The following is an 18110-nucleotide window of genomic DNA, read 5'->3' on the forward strand; positions in this document are numbered from 1 at the left end:
TGTCATGTAAACCAAAGCAGTAATGCCAACGTCACGAAAATTAATTAGGTTTCACAATATCGAAATATGACGATTGAATGTGTAAACCAAAATAAGGCGAAGTTTTGAGGTGGTTTGAGTTTTGTTGCATAAAAATAATCTTAAAATTTTTTTTTTTCATTTTTTTATCGGGAGTGCTGGGCCCCTGGTCATAGTGGGCCCCTGGCCATAGTGGGCCCCTAGGCACTGGCCTAAAGTGCCTTATGGATAATACGGCACTGGCCGCGTCTTCAAGAAGGTAGGACGCAACGCCATATGGGTTAGAATGGTACTTCATTGCGCTATACCGCGCGCTACACGGGTCACACTTGGCTACACTGTGCGCTTCGCCGCCCGGCACTCGCTCGGCACGCGCACCGTGCTCAGCGAAGCCCAACGGCCGCGTCTTCAAGAAGGTAGGACGCAGCGCTACAGGGGCTAGAAGAACTGGCACTTCACGCGCTACACCGCGTTACAGGGATTAGAGTTCGCTATGCTACCCGGCATCGTGCTCAACGAGGAGGACGAGCCTGATGATGATTTAAGCCTGTTTGAATTTCACTCTAAACATTATCCTATCCTTTATTATTTATTCGAAATATTTAATTAACTAGATTAATAATGTATTAAAAATAATAAAAATTTAATGAGGATCATTTTGGTTTCGCATTAACAGACCGATAAAGGTGCGCAAGAAATCATGATTAAAGTTATGAAAAAATCCATCGATATACATTAATTAATATTCCCAACTAAAGTTACGTTGAGTTCACTGATACAGATTAAGATACGGACGTTGTTGGTGTAACAGAAATATTATTTATAAAATAAGGCCACGACAAACGTTTTAACCGAGTGTATAATCATCATCCCCAGTTCAACATGGGCGACTACATCTGGCGGACGTACACGGACGTGGAGCGCGAGGCGCGGCACTTCGGCGCGGGGCTGCGCGAGCTGGGCTGCCGGCCGCGCCAGAACCTCGTCATGTTCGCCGAGACGCGCGCCGAGTGGATGGTCGCGGCGCACGGCTGCTTCAAGCAGAGCATCCCGGGTGAGTGCGCGCGAGATCAGGCTACGTCTGGCGGACGTAGAATGGGAGAAGTAAATATATATCGCCTCATTCGCCGAGAGTGTAAAACTGACAGTAGTCGACAATAGTAAATTAATGACCACTGTTCACGTCTGGTAGACGTACATAAATGTAAAGTGATTGCGGCGAAAGCTTAACGTAGAATAAAAGAAGTAATAGATATCGCACATCCGCCGAGAGTCCAAAACTGACAGCAGTCAGTAAATTAGTGACTACTGTATACGTATGACAGGCGTACATAAATGTGACTAAGTGACTGCGGCGAAAGCTTGAGAGCTTGCTATGGGTTATTGAAATTCATTCTTAAGCTATTGCCAGTTACTAGAGATGGGTTATACTAGGTAAATTTGATACTAGGTGCACCTATTCCAAGTATTTATTAATACTTGATCCAAATACCTATTCCACCTAGTACGTAGTAATTTACCATACTTGACGCGACTAGTGCGGACTAATCCACGTATTATGACTTTAAAATACAATTTTCTTTGAAAAAATACCACATTTTTCTTTAATCGGTTTCGTATCTTCTCTTTTTTTAATAAATTTTTTTCTTGTAACCAAATGTTCCAATCTGCCCAGTGCATTAAACAAGTGTTTTGTGTGTTCAATTTCTTCTTTGTTAATTCTATCTGTGATAAAATCTGGTAAGCCGGCAGCAATTATATCGATAAGGGTCCCTTCATCTATTGTCTTTCTTACCTCTAGTAAAAGTTTCTCTTTTTTTACTGCATATTCTAATAAAGATCCTGATTGATACTTGAAAGATAAAGCATACTTGCTAGTAGTCCAACCTTTGCTGGCGTAGGTTTGCAAAAAACTCGATTTCCATTCTGACCATTCGGACTGTAAACCAAGCTTGATCATCATAGAAGAATACCAATCATTGCATGATTTCTCAAGAAATAATCTGAAGATTTCAATTTTTTCTTCATCTTGTGTAATATTGAATCTTTCACATTCTTTTTCAAATACGGACATCCACTGATATGCACTTGAGTTTTTCCCGTCAAACTTTTCTATTACAAACCTGTCTGCTAACTTTTTTATACTTTGCTTTTCTCTGTTTTGTTGACCTTCCACTAATTTTTCCAGAATTTTCACAATAGGATCTTCTGAACACTTTTTACTAGCAATAGCCAATTGTTCTTGGGTAGTTTCCTCTAGAAGCTGGTCTTGAAAAATCATGTTATCATCCTCATCCATGTAGGTTTGTAATATACCCTCTGTCATTTTTATCCAAACACCTCTGGATTGATATCTTTTTTTCAACGTATTTTTCACTGTAGTGAAGGTTTTCGAAGTTTGGATGTGTTTGTGTAGTGATACTGCTTGATACTCTTCAGGAATAAGGAAGACTTTGTCATCTTGTGTCGTAATTGAGGTTACAGCAATATAGTTGGATTTTCCGTCTGTTGATGGTTTCACTTCGAATGTAAATTTCAACTTTTCCATATTTTTGACAATAAATGTCGTTTTATAAGATGATTTCCAATATACTTTGTGATTTGGACGACACAGTCAAAATAACACAATTGAGTTTCTCTGTAAGAAAGAAAAAGATACAACCGTAGTATTAATAATGCAATTTGAAATTGAATAATAATGTTTTTGCTGGCTGTTGATTTATTGATATCCTCCCTTCATACTTCAACAGGCTATTCCTATCTCACACCTGCCTGCGCTCAAATTTGTTTGTCAGACAGAGACGGAGTGAATCTCTACGTTCGCACATAAGCTTAGTGAGAAATACGCGGTGCGCGTAATACACGACTACGGATTATGCAATAATAACCTCTATTTCTTTGATGGTAGGGTCGGAAATCGTGTAATTTAAAAAATACTAGGTGGACGACTACGGATTATGCAATAATAACCTCTATTACTTTGATGGTAGGGTCGGAAATCGTGTAACTTAAAAAATACTAGGCGGATCAAGTATTTTAAAAATTGGAATAGGTGCCACTTAGTACTGTAAAATACCTAGTGTGTGGATCTGTTCTAGTAAATACATCTCATCTCTACCAGTTACTACAGATATTGTGTTGCACTTCAAGCTGAGTCTTCTCATGGCTAAAGTGTTTTAAATAGTGTGGATAATTATCCAAAAAAACAAAAAAAAAAAACATCCATGCTGGTCGCAATGATATTAGGATTTAATTGATTTAAGTAGCTAGCTAATAAGTTAAACATTTCATAAAGAGTACATACCATAACCTAAAAGACTATAAATTTCATCAATAGTTTTCAAGGCGAGAGTGAATAGGCACTTACAGGGCAGATATGTACCATCCTAGACTGCATCTCACTTAACACCAGGTGCGATTGCGGTCAAATACCTGCCTTGTCTTGCATAAAAAAAATCCATTATTGGGATGTAAGTAAGCCCTTTTCTCGCACTTATACTCATCCTAAATATTCATGCTAATGAAACAAAACAAATTCCAGTGGTGACGATATACGCAACGCTTGGCGACGAGGCGATCGCGCACGGCATCAACGAGACAGAGGTGTCGACGGTGATCACGACGCACGAGCTGCTGCCCAAGTTCCGCAAGATCCTGGCCAAGACGCCGCGGGTCGACACCATCGTGTTCATGGAGGACCAGCTGCAGAAGACCGACCGCGACGGGTTCAAGCCCGGCATACGCATCGTGGCCTACAAGGAGGTCGTCGAGATGGGCGCTAATTCCAAAATCGGTGAGTTCGGACTGCTTGTTGCATTTGAAAGTGGGGTAACGTAATGTAAAGTACAGCACAATGCAGTCATGTAACTTAGAATGTTTGTAAAAATATTTAAAAAATAAATTTACTTCTGTGTGCAGCCGCCAATTTTGGAAAAGAGGCCCATAATATTGACTTAAGTTTTTTTGCGATGCGCCAGTTTTCTAATTTATTGTTTAAATGTTAGGACGTGTAAGGCCCAGTTTCCACCAACGCGGAGCAGAGAGACATGTCGAACTAATTTTTCTATAGAAATTGGGGAAGAGACGTAAAGCCCGGTCTGTGAGCACGTAGAATTTTGTTCAATGACCCCAAGCTTATCGCTCGCGCGTAATTATGTTGCTATCGCGCTCGCACACTCACTGCGGGCGCCCGTCGCACAGTCGCGACAGCAATATAATTAAGGATGGGTAGCATTGGGGTCATTGGACAAAATTCTACGTGCTCACAGACCAGACTATAGAGATAATGAAATCTGATTGGTTATTCAACTTCTTCGCTTCGTTCCGCCTTGGTGGACAGGGCCTAAGTGTTTTGTAAAAGAATGAGTTCTGATATTTACTTCATGTGCATTACAGAGACGGTGCCTCCCTCGCCGTCGGATACGGCCATCGTGATGTATACGTCAGGCTCCACAGGCGTGCCCAAGGGCGTGGTGCTGTCCCACCGCAACATGATTGCCACGCTCAAGTCCTTCGCCGACGCCGTGCCCATCAGAGAAGACGACATCCTGATGGGCTTCCTGCCTCTTGCCCACGTCTTTGAATTATTGGCTGAGAGCATCTGCATCATTGCTGGTGAGTTCAGATCATCCACTTGCCATAGCAACGACGTAAACGCAACATAATCGTCATGCTGAAGTCCTTCGCTGCTGCCGTGCCCATCAGAGAAGACGATATCCTGATGGGCTTCCTGCCACTTGCCCACGTCTTTGAACTCCTGGCTGAGAGCATCTGCATCATTGCTGGTGAGTTCAGATCATCCACTAGCTCGCTAAAGCAACTTGGCGTAACTTGATCGCCACGCTCAAATCCTTCGCCGACGCCGTGCCCATCAGAGAAGACGACATCCTGATGGGCTTCCTGCCACTTGCCCACGTCTGAGCTATTGGCTGAGAGCATCTGCATCATTGCCGGTGAGTTCAGAGCATCCACTAGCTTGCTAAAGCAACTTGACGTAACTTGATCGCCAAGCTGAAGTCCTTCGCTGACGCCGTCTCTATCAGAGTAGACAAAAACTTGATTGGATTCCTGCCACTTGGCGCTCATCTTTGAAATACTGGCTGAGAGCATCTGCATCATTGCTGGTGAGTTCAGAGCATCCACTAGCTCGCTAAAGCAACTTGACGTAACTTGATCGCCACGCTGAAATCTTTCGCTGATGCCGTCCCCATCAGAGAAGACGACATCCTGATGTGCTTCCTGCCACTTGCCCACGTCTTTGAGCTATTGGCCGAGAGCATCTGCATCATTGCTGGTGAGCCTTTAAACTCCAGAACTGTTTTTCACCTTGTTTTGTCAAGGGTGCCGTCTCAGAAGTCTTGCTTGACTGAACGGTAATAAAAATCAGAAAGATTCAATACCGTTATCACTCGGCTGGGTCGCTAAGCTAGAGCACAACACTTATGACGTTTGGTTCTGCCGCTATTGGGACCCGTTTCCAAGTGCCACACCGCCATTCTAAATTATAACCTAACCAAGTATTTACACATATCTTATCTCCGCAGGCGTCCCTATCGGCTACTCGACGGCGCTGACGATGCTGGACTCGTCCAACAAGATCATGAAGGGCACGAAGGGCGACGCCACCACGCTGCAGCCGACCTGCCTCACCACCGTACCGGTCAGTACAATAGACAGTTTGACACCATACCCCAATAATTCGAAACCACAACTGTTTTAAAAAGACTCTTCATACTGGTCTTAAAAACCTAATTTATTTTAAATTACCTGTAAATTTCGATTTTTGTTTGAATTGTAATTAAAAAAGTAGTTTAATTGGGTTGACAAAATAATGACGTCACTTGCTTGTAGTGCCATACAAAATCTATGGGAGAGTTTCGTTTTGACAGTTTAAAAAGTACGTCAATTGACTGTGGTATCAACATGTCTATTTCATTGATAACCATCACTGGTGTTTGCTTTTGTTTACGGAATTGCGCTAACTAAAGGTTCGTCCAAACCAACGCGTGCAGCCTGCGTGCGCGATGGCGATGGCGATTCTACTGACAGACTGCTCGCTGACCGTCGGCGCTGACAGATTCATCATCAATATCTATGTAATCGATGGAAACGTTACTGAGTGTCGCTCATCGCTCGGCGACGACGCTTCTTATGGTGCGTCCACACTGGGCGAACGGGCTTGGGCGGCACGCTGGTCATCCTGCTCACCTTGCTCTTGAGTGAGCAGGATGTCGAGTATGCCGCGCGAGCCCGTTCGCCCAGTGTGGACGCACCATTATATTTCGGTGCCGACGGTCAGCGTGGGTCATCGTGCGTCAGCGTGATTCTAACCAGTCGTAGACTAAAAGTCCTGTCATTCGCTAGTGGCTTAAAAAGTGGCGCCAACTGGCGAACGTTGTTGCGGTGGGAACAACGTTCGCCACACACAAACATTCACTAACATGGCGCCACTCTAGAATCATTACAACCTCATCACATGAATAACGTTCGTGTGTTGCAGCTGATCCTGGACCGCGTGAGCAAGGGCATCACGGACAAGGTGTCGAAGAGCGGCGAGTTCGCGGGCGCCTTCTTCCGCTGGGCCTACTCCTACAAGCAGGCCTGGATGCGCCGCGGCTACGACACGCCCATCCTCAACCAGCTGGTGAGCTCATAATATGTTTGTATACTCTGGTCCGGGAGCACGTAGAATTTTGCGACTGTGGAACTGGCGCCCGCAGTGAGTGTGCGAGCGCGACAGCAACATAATTATGCGCGAGCGATTAGGATGGGTAGCTTGGGGTCATTGGACAAAATTCTACGCGCTCCCGGACCAGAGTTTAGTCGGGTGGTGGATATGTACTTGACACCGTTTAGCAGTAATTATTCCAAGACGCTACTTCTCCAAAAGAACAATTACTCATTCTGGGAGGAAAAAATGGACCTAGTTTTTAATTGCCGCATCCGTATTAATATATACAATATTTTTAGTGGAACTACATAGCATCGTCTTTTATCGTGTGTTCCGTTCGGCTCCTTGAAAAGGGCTCTTTGAAATTACACACCAACAACACTGCAATTTGAACCTTATCCCTTTACACAAAGGTCATTAATCAAAAATCAGTCAACATTTAGGCCCAGAACAGACGGTGAAACGCAACTGCAACGAAACTGCAACTTTCTGATGATTCTGATGAATGAAACTGAAACTGAAAGTTTCAAACCGGTCGCATAATGTGTGGTCTCTCAACGGACGCTATGGCAGAAACTTAGATGCAACTCAAAAGTAACTAGCAGTTGCAGTTGCGTTTTACCGTCTGTTCTGGGCCTTACAGTTACATTAGTAACGTGATTGGTGTCGTTCAGATGTTCAGCAAGGTGCGCGGGCTGCAGGGCGGGCGGCTGCGGCTTTAGGCTAAGAACTGACGGCGCGATTTTCACCCGCGCCCGCGGCGGTTGTGTTTTATTTCAAAACTCACAGGAGCGGCTATTTGCGCAGTTATTCTAAGAACTCACGGCGCGATTTTCACTCACGCCCGCGTGAAAATCGTGCCGTGCGCTAAGTCACTGGTACAAAATGGTCGCCCACATCGGGCTGTTTTGGCTGCGGTTACCGCGGTCCGCGCGATTCTACTAGTTGCCCGCCGGTGCCGCGGGACCCGCATAAAACCGCGCCCGCTGCGGGCGAAAACCGCGTCGTGAGTTGTGCATAAGTTTTTACATATTATGTTGTTCAAACAGTTCACATGTTCAAACAGAGGGATAATAAATGTGTGTATTCCCAGATGTTCAGCAAGGTACGCGGCTTGCTGGGCGGGCGGCTGCGGCTGCTGCTGTCGGGCGGCGCGCCGCTGTCGCCCGACACGCACGCGCAGCTGCGCATCTGCCTGTGCTGCGACGTCGTCACCGGCTACGGGCTCACCGAGACCACCTCCTGCGCCACCGTCATGGACTTCGCCGACAGGTACGGGACTGTTCCCACATCTGCCTGTGCTGCGACGTCGTCACCGGCTACGGGCTCACCGAGACCACCTCCTGCGCCACCGTCATGGACTTCGCCGACAGGTACGGGACTGTTCCCACATCTGCCTGTGCTGCGACGTCGTCACCGGCTACGGGCTCACCGAGACCACCTCCTGCGCCACCGTCATGGACTTCGCCGACAGGTAGCCATGACCATGACCGGGACCCGTGTCTACTATAGTCTGGTCGCCGAGCACGTAGAATTTTGTCCAATGACCCCAAGCTACCCATCCTTATCGCTCGCACGTAATAATATTGCTGTCGCGACTGTACGACGGGCGCCCGCAGTGAGTGTGCGAGCGCGACAGCAACACAATTACGCGCGAGCGTTAAGGATGGGTAGCTTGAGGTCACTGTACGAAATTCTATCTGCTCGACGACCGGACTTTAGCCGCGAAATAATGTCTAGGCCGTAAACCATGGACAATAACTCAAAATTTCGTCCCAAAGACTGAAGGAAACCCTCAGATTTTAGTGGATGAGCCTACCCACTGCACTATGCCCACCACTGGCGTATGTAAACGAAACGGTGCTCGACTCTGATACAAGTTAAATTACACCATATTGTTGACGACATTGAGTTTTATAAATACCGTCGCGAAGAAAACTTTTTGTACTATCGGCAACAGTGTTAACTGCCCATTGCCAGTGATGTCATCTCGTTCTATCGCAAAGAATCACCATTTGATGAGAGCCAGAGCAAAAACGGAAATGGATAGTTAACAGTGTGGCCGTGTGTACATAGTACATATTATTATTCTGTGGTGTTAATAACATTTCGTTCTGTGCAGGTCGACGGGCCGCGTGGGCGCGCCCACCACGGGCACAGACATCAAGCTCGTTAATTGGGAGGAGGGCAACTACCGCGTCACCAACAAGCCCTTCCCGCAGGTAACTATACCACATGTCATCGTTCGTTCGTTCGTTTCAGCCAAATGACGTCCACTGCTGGACAAAGNGAACAAAGGCCTCCTCCAAGGTTTTCCACAATGCACGGTCCTGCGCTGCCCGCATCCAGGCTCTTCCCGCGACCTTTACGAGATCGTCGCTCCACCTAGTAGGAGGCCTGCCCACGCTACGTCTTCCAGCCCGTGGTCGCCACTCGAGAATTTTTCTGCCCCAACGGCCATCGTCTCTACGAGCTATGTGCCCCGCCCACTGACACTTGGTTTTAGCAATTCTGCGAAACCACAATGGCATACGAATATCTAATGAGTGAACAAACGGACTCATTCAACTCCCATTCAGCCACGCCATGTTGCATGTGGAATGAGTGAAGGAACGAGTTAAGGGACGAACTCATCCTACTTCCTTTCAGCCATGTCATATTCCATGTTGAATGAGTGAACGACCTCATTCAATCATTCAGTCCATTCGTTTTTAAATTATGGTAGTTCGTTTCACTAGTTGTAATAGCCTGAAATGAATTTTCAGTTACAGTATTTTCTTATTAACATTTTACTAAAATCCGGTCGCCGAGCACGTAGAATTTCGTCTAATGACCCCAAGTTACCCATTCTCATCGCACGCGCGTAATTACAGCCTTGGCCAAAAGTATTGAGCACCCATGTTATTTATTAATTTTGAAGGAATTATACATGTGTCTGAATCAAAACAGTTTTTAACAGTTTTATATTGTTTATTTACAACAAAAAAATAATACTTTGTTGGACCACCCTTCGCCTTAATTACTGCAGAAATTCTTTTTGGTAAAGATTGTACTAATTTATTACAATCGTCACATGTTAAAGCGTTCCACTCTTCTCGCAAGCGATGTTTTAGGTCTTCTTTTGTTATTATTGAATGGCGCCGGACCTTGCGCTTCAATAGACCACACAAATGCTCGATGAGGTTCAGGTCTGGTGACTGGGCAGGCCATTCAAGCAGCTCGATGTTATTGTCACTAAACCAAGCCATCTTTCGGTCAGCTTTGTGACAAGGTGCGTTATCCTGCTGGAATTTGACGCTCTTCATGTTGATGTCACCAAAAAGTGTTGTAAACGAGGGCAGAAGTGCGGATTCAAGAGCGTTTATGTACTTTGTAGAGTCCATGCGTCCTTCACACACAAACATTTCCCCAACTCCTGCGGCGCTCATGCACCCCCAGACCATCACACTGCCGCCGCCGCGTTTGACGGTAGGTACCACACACTCCGGGGTAAATTCTTCGTCTACTCGACGACGGACAAATGTCACACCAGGTGTGCCAACAATCTGTAAAGTAACGAAATTTTGTTAAGTGTTTTTCGGTCCAATATTTATTTTTACAAATATAGTTTTATAATATTATTGTCGCGTATTGTTATTACATGATATTGGCTAACTTACCTCAAAGTTTGATTCATCTGACCACACAATGTTTTTCAAATCTTCCTCAGTGAAAGTTTGGTATTTTAAAGCCTACTCGTAACGAGCTGTTTTGGTCTTTTCTGAGAGCCATGGCTTCTTTCTGGCTGTATAGCCCTTAAGCCCAGCTTCTTGGAGTCTTCTGCGAGTTGTTCTTGCAGAAATTGGCGTATTAATTTCAGCTGATAACTCAGCAGCGAGGTCGGAAGAAGTTTTTTTATGATTTTTCAAAGACTAACAATACTACAGTATCATAGCTAAACATCTCGAAACGTGTTTTATTGCACGTTGTGCCGTGAGTTTATGTTTCAAAACCTGTCAAGGAAAGGTTTTTATCAAATATCTTTGAGTATCTTTTATAGTTATCATGTATAAGCAGTATTTAGGGGGTGCTCAATACTTTTGGCCAAGGCTGTATAATGCTGTCACGCTCGTACACTCACTGCGGCCGCCCGTCGCACAGTCGGGACAGCAATATAATTGCGTGCGAGTGTTAAGGATGGGTAGCTTGAGGTCATTGGACGAAATTCTACGTGCTCACAGACCGGGCTTTAGTTCGTTTCACTAGTTGTAAATATCCTTAAAAATTCAGTAACAGTATTTTCTTATGAAATCTGTATAGGCTTACATTTTACGAGGACTAGTAGCGATATAATTTACAGTTCATGACCATTCGCCATTATAATTTAAGTTGCGTATACAAACACTGAAGCCATGTATTCATTAGGCAACATTTGTTGATAAACACTGTTTATAAACTGTTAATAAACAATGTTTCATCATCTTTGTAAACAGTTTATAAACAGTCCATAAACATAGGTTATGAAACATTGTTATACATTTTGCCGTGCTCCCCGCTTTGAGTGGAGAGCAAGTGTGGACGGCCAAGTTTCTCCATGTTTCACACTAAAGCCTGGTCCGTGAGCACGTAGTAATATAATTTTGTTGCTGTCGCGCTCGCACACTCACTGCGGGCGCGCGTCGCACAGTCGCGACAGCAATATAATTACGCGCGAGCGACAAGGATGGGTAGCTTGGGGTCATTGGACGAAATTCTACGTGCTTGGCGACCGGACTAGTCGCAGCGATATAATTTACACTTCATGACCATTCGCCATTATGATTTAAGCTGCTTATACTGTTTTTGCACGTGGACTAACCATGCTTATGGTCGCAGGGTGAGATCGTGATCGGCGGCGAGTCGGTGGCGGAGGGCTACTACAAGAACCCCGAGAAGACGAAGGAGGAGTTCGTGGAGGCCGACGGCATGCGCTGGTTCAAGTCCGGCGACATCGGCGAGCTGCACCACGACGGATGCATCAAGATCATCGGTCTGTCACATCTTTATGAAATACTAGCTTTCGGTCCGCGGCTTCGCCCGCGTGGAATTTTGTCTGTCACAGAAAAACTATCGCGCGTGTCCCTATTTCAAAAACCGGGATAAAAACTATCCTATGTCCTTTCCCGGGACTCAAAATCGGTTCAGTGGTTTAGGCGTGAAAGCGTGACAGACAGACAGTTACTTTCACATTTATAATATTAGTATAGATTCCATTGATTGAGTTTCCACATTTTATTGATTTTGACTCTTATTTCAAAGGCTGTAAGATAGTGATTTATTGTGACTGAAAAGTTTTGGTGAAATTGTGCATTCAACAACACTTACTATTCAATGTATTAGGTAACTGAGAGAGGACCAAACTTTTTGGAAGACTATTCGCTTTGTTATCTCATAAATGCATTATAACAAATGTGAATGTCAGTGGCGTAGCGTGCCTTAGCCCCTCCTATATCAAAATGTGTTTGGGGGGCTATTAAAAAAGCATTGCAAAATTAAAGAACTTCCCTCTGCAGATGCCTACTCTGTCTAGCCGAAAAAGTTTGGCACACCCCTGTTTTCCTGGAGTCCCGTATTATTGATATGATGGTAGCTATGTCCCTATGAGCAAATTGAGTAGTTGATCTAATCATTGGTGTTGCATTCGCCACGTAGATAAAGTCCATCAAGCAAAAGAAATAACAAAATTATCGTTATTTGTATATACTAATTTGTACTTACAAATCGTCAAATTAATGCTCTTAAGTTCTCATTCTTTTTTTGCCTTACCAGCACTTTGAGACAAATATTTGGCAAGTGCTGAGAAGAAGCGCCGCAACAAACTCAGTCACCACTGTCTGCCGGTTTAAAAATATAAAAAAGTAGTAACTAGGAAGTTACAATACATTCAGAAGCAAGTTACTTACCACGCGTTCCCGTTGATAGAAGGTGGCCTTAAGACTCATCAATCGGGCGCGCAAGCTCACGCCAGACGTTTGTAGTGGGCAATTTTTAGTGTATGGCTGTATCGTAAACGTGCGTGTGTCCCCGCAGACCGCAAGAAGGACCTGGTGAAGCTGCAGGCGGGCGAGTACGTGTCGCTGGGCAAGGTGGAGGCCGAGCTCAAGACGTGCGCGCTGGTCGAGAACATCTGCGTCTACGGAGACTCCACCAAGACCTACACCGTCGCGCTCGTCGTGCCGCACCCGCAGCGCTTGCAGGTAACAACCCACAATAATAAAGGACCTAGTCAAAACGCACTTTAAAATCGCAAACCCATCGCAAACCAGTCGCAAACAAATAAACAAATCGCAAAAGAGGTCGATTACATAAAAGGCTTAGTCAAACGGCAAAAAATAGAATCGCAAAGCCCTACCTATCGATAATATAATCGAAAGACTGGATTGAAATTTCCCATACAAAGGCTTAGCCAACATGCATTTAAGACTCAATCAAAATCGAATCGAATCGCAAAAGCCGCCATTTTCATTGCGATTTCTAAAACCCCGGTGATAAGCTTCGATTCGATCGAAAAACAATAGGGTGAGTTGCACCACCTAACTTTGACCGTAACTATGACGTTAACCGGTGTTTTATGTATGGAGTTTGACAGATTTTAGACGTTTGTCAAAGTTAAACTAAGATGGTGCAACCCACCCTAAGGCTGTTTTGACAAATCCGTATCGCGATGTCGTTATGACAGTTAGTTTGACAGCGAAGCATAGACGTAAACAGAGAGCAGAAAGAAGGAAGAAACTAATTTAAAAAAAAGCCAAAAAAAGTAAAAAGAATCGCAAAGTCATAGACATTTTTTAACTTTTATTCGATTTTGAATGAACTTTTATATCGCCGCGTCGTTGGTGGTTCAATGTGCATTTTGGCTGCCATTTTCCGATCGAATCGAATTACTGGTGACGCGGCGACTGACATTAGTGAAAACTTTCTATTGGTTTGCGATGGCATTTTGACTAGACCCACTGGTGTTGTGCCCTGAGTGCCCAGGCAACTGCACTCAGGAGGATTTGATGAATGATGCTGACAACGCCACTCTTGTGGCGGAATTTTGAGCTGACACTGTGTAGGTTTGTTGTCGACACAAAAAGAAGAAGAAGAATAAAGGACCATTACGATCCATACAGAGTTGTGTTCATCATCATCATCATCTCAGCCGTAGGACGTCCACTGCTGAACATAGGCCTCCCCCAATGCTTTCCATGTTGCCCGGTTGGTAGCGGCCTGCGTCCAGCGCCTTCCTGCTACCTTTATGATGTCGTCGGTCCACCTTGTGGGTGGACGTCCCATAAGTTTTCCGGTACGCGGCCTCCACTCCAGAACCTTGCTGCCCCATCAGTCGTTGATCCGTTTCCCGGCTTTTAAGCTTAAGGAGAAGCCACACGGTACGGTGCGGTCGCGTCGCATCGCCGGAGCGGTGCCGCTCCACACACTGTACAGCAATGGGGAAAAATGTTTGCGGTGCGGCGCCGCTTCACACCGTGTGGCATCTCCCTAACCTTTATCGCTATCGTGGGTGGCTAAACGTAATTCACAAGAACCATAGAGAAAATAAATGTGCATATCATAGAAAATAATGTGGTTTTGATTTCGCAGGAGCTGGCGGCGCGCGAGGGGCTGCCGCCGATGGAGTTCGAGCAGCTGTGCCGCGCGCCCGCCGTGGAAAAGGCCGCGCTGCGCGAACTCGCCGACCACGCGCTCAAGTGTGAGTGCACCCTTAGCTTTTATTTCGGATGGTGTAAAACCCGGTCCGTGAGCACGTAGAATTTTGTCCAATGACCCCAAGCTACCCATCCTTATCGCTCGCGCGTAATTATATTGCTGTCGCGACTGTGCGACTGGTACCCGCAGTGAGTGTGCGAGCGCGACAGCAACATAATTACGCGCGAGCGATAAGGATGGGTAGCTAGGGGTCATTGGACAAAATTCTACGTGCTCACGGACCAGACTATAGATAGTGTCCACGAGGATGCGCCCCACGAATTTTTGGTCGAGGGAAGTGCGGGGTGCGGGGAGTTTAACATTATCTAATAGCCATGGACGGCTTTTCTAGTAAAATAGAAAAAAGCAAGAGGGCTCTCGACCACAACGAAGCAACACTCGACCTAGCCCGATGTGCATCACCATACCTATTTATTTGTATAGACTACTGGTAGTCGTGGATGACTTTCCAGCTTCAAGGTTAACCTCAAAATTTAAGCTACACCCACCCCACTCCACACCGGTTGACATTCCCATTGGCATTCCCAATATGCAGTTTCGAAACATTAACAATGTACCTTACTTTGTTTTTAAATACATAGATTGTAACGAATATAAATCCGCAGGCGGTCTGGAGCGCTTCGAGGTGCCGCTGGCCGTGAAGCTGGTGACGGAGGTGTGGTCGCCCGACATGGGGCTGGTCACGGCCGCCTTCAAGATCAAGCGCAAGGACATACAGGAGCGCTACAAGGACGACATCAAGCGCATGTATGCGTCCTGAGCGCAACACCTTCTGTTTACCGCCGCCCGCCCCGCGGACTGAGATTAAAGTAGTGCAGGGATGGCGAACCAATGGCACGCGCCACAATATTTAGGGCACGCCCACCTATCACAAAATCTACTATATAAAAATAAGTCGGGTTTTCCTCCCTGACGCTATAACTCCAGAACGCACGAACCGATTTCCACGGTTTTGCACTCGTTGGAAAGGTCTCGGTCTCCGTGAAGTTTATAGCAAAGAAAATTCAGGAAAAATTTCAACAGAAAAGCGGTAAGAGGGTAAAACGGGATCCACGCGTACGAAGTCGCGGGCGACCGCTAGTTCACTATAAAATAATGTGTTTTATACATATAAGGGCTATCGTATTTGCCCTCATCAGTTAGTGCCACTGTTGAGTAAAGTCATGTCACTCGCCAGTGGCACCACTTGTACTATACCCCTCATTGATAGCATTAGGTGATATTTGATGGCACGTCTAAGACTTTATCAAGCATTTTTTTCGGAAGTGGCACGTTGATACATAAAGGTTCGCCATCCCTGAAGTAGTGTAACGTTCGTGTGGATCCAATATCCCGGCGCTAGGTGTGAAGATATTATTATTCTCCTGTTGTTATTTTACTGAATTCGGCGGCCTGGACCGCGCGGTGCCGCGTGGGCTCTGGGCTCTCGAGCTATAGAATGGATGGACTGACTGGAAATTTGCCTAGCCTTTGAGCGTTTGTTTATAAATAGATAAGTACGTCGATAAGGATTCAGCTAATAATTAAGATTCGTCAACCCGATCTTGTACTTATTTATGTAAACGAATGCTCAACTGAAATGTGTGCGCCATTTTTGAGAATGTTTTAAACAGAATTCTGAAAATTACATTGGTTTAAATTAGATGATGTAAGTTTTGTGGGGCGGGTCGCTTACGCCCGGGCCGCGGCCGGGCTTGTAGATGTAAATGTAAATTATGTATTTATTGTTCGCGAGAGTAGCCGCAACGAGTCGCATCACACGCCGACGGCGAGTTACGTTTCTGTATTTAGTTTCGCTAAGACTTGTACATATTTGTTTCGTTCTAAATACTGTAGTTGCTACTTTTGGGATGCGAAATTGCGCGAGTGCGGATGGATGGTGTTTTATTATTAACTATAGTTGAATTTTGTCTCGAATCAGTAGTTTTCGTATTTAAAAGACAAACTGTCAAAACTACTGAGTCGAACTATAAATCCGAGATTAGATCTGATCGAGTGGGCACATTCGTGCGAGTGGATGCGTGCGTGTGTACATTGGGGACATGAAAATTTTGTAGATATTGGCCTAGCGTCTCTAGTGTACGATAGTGGTCGTATGAAGCTCTTAAACTAATCGATTAGTACTTAGAGGTATGGGGTTACGTTTACCAAGTAATGTAATATTTGCAATAATAAGTTTTCGTTATTTTGATTGTGCGCGGGAGTGCAGCGATGAGCCAAATGGTTAGTAGTTAGTGCGCCGGCCAGCCACGCGGTGCGGTGCACTGCAGTGTAAGCTGGCCGCGCGCTCGGCAGTGTACGGCCAGCGTGCGGAGCACTGCAGTGTAGGCTGGCCGCGCTCGGCAGTGTAGGCCGGCGCCGGCGCGAGCTAGTCAGAATACTTCGAATGTCGTAACATTTCCTTCTCTGACCGCATTTCGCTGAGCATTTACGACCTTTATACACAATCCTTGCATGTATATTTACACATTTAACTTATATTATATGTGATCAGTAGTACTGTTCGTTACCTGATTACGATCATGGATTCCATATAAATAATAAATGTCATAATAATATTGTAACATTGTGTGTTACTGTAATAGGTAGCATCATAATATTTTTCTATAAATATAGGAAGTTTCGAAATTAATTCAAGTTATTAACTGAATGTGAATCATTACTGTTAATAAGTAGGAGTTACTTGCTCAGTTAATGTGACTGTACTTTGTGTTTGAAATTAAATATTGCAACTGAGAAACAATTTTGTATTATTTATTCAATAAATGTTAATAAAATCATTACCTTGGTCGTTTCATTTTTATTTCTCCAAAGTCTTTATTCTTTACTTCCAGTCTAAAAAAATCCCACTTTTTCAATGAAATGTCGAATGATTTGATTTGAATATGGAACGTAATTCGAATTTCGATTTGCGCGCCAATTTGCAGTCGAGGACTCGCGATGCTACCATAGATTTCTATTCCGTTGAAAACCCCACCCAAGCGGTCACGCCGTGGTACCGGGTTTCGCGTCGCATAAAAATTTATAAAAAGTAAGAAACAAGTGGAAGTTTGGAAATTATTAATCCTGACTAGACCCAGTACGTCCTTGGGAAAGTGAAAGTGAAATAGGCCCGCCGCCTGTGTTTTCAATGCTTCGAACGTCTGATATATCAAGTAGAGATGAAACGGATAGTTGTTTGGCCGGATACCGGATACCGGATATCCGGCCAGCTGCTAGGCCGGATAGCCGGATATCCGGCGGCCGGATAGTTGGCCCATTGTCTCGTTTCATGTCGTGACGAGTTTAGCGCCGCACAGGTGCTTCGAACGCGATCAGTGGGTCTATTAGTAGACTAGACTAGTCACACTTTTCGAAAATCGAATCTGTCCGAATAGAATGTCAGATTTTGTCACTTGTCAAGGGGGCAGATCAATTCGAGCGATTTCGGTTGCTATCGTGAGTGTGTAATTAAATTAGTTTACTTGCTGCGTAATCTGACTGAACTGCATGCATCATGTCATCAAACCATCAGTGAAAAAAAGATCGCCTTTTTTATTTAGTAATATTTCGACATTAACAGATATTATTTACTACAGGGTGGCCCAGAAGAAAATTAACTTTTGAAAATTTAATGAAACGAAAACTGTGCATTTTTGTAGAACTTTAACTATTGTAATTTAAAGGAAAGGACAGTGCCAATCCATGTATGGAA

General features: G+C 44.9%; 1 protein-coding gene across 1 annotated transcript; it reads left to right on the plus strand.

The window, feature by feature from the left end:
• The first annotated feature begins 267 nt into the window (after positions 1–267).
• On the plus strand, positions 268–17199 carry LOC114364072 (Acyl-CoA synthetase long-chain). The gene is made up of 12 exons (XM_028320064.1): positions 268–277; positions 895–1072; positions 3560–3811; positions 4414–4632; positions 5562–5677; positions 6518–6661; positions 7782–7960; positions 8811–8910; positions 11543–11696; positions 12737–12903; positions 14291–14399; positions 15022–17199. The coding sequence occupies exons 2-12, from the start codon at positions 901–903 to the stop codon at positions 15174–15176; spliced, it is 1767 nt and encodes a 588-aa protein (XP_028175865.1). The 5' UTR covers positions 268–277; positions 895–900; the 3' UTR covers positions 15177–17199.
• Positions 17200–18110: the final 911 nt, after the last annotated feature.

This window comes from Ostrinia furnacalis, unplaced genomic scaffold, assembly GCF_004193835.3.
Source record: "Ostrinia furnacalis isolate ACB-3 unplaced genomic scaffold, ASM419383v2 OfSCF0415, whole genome shotgun sequence".
Lineage (NCBI taxonomy): Eukaryota > Metazoa > Arthropoda > Insecta > Lepidoptera > Crambidae > Ostrinia > Ostrinia furnacalis.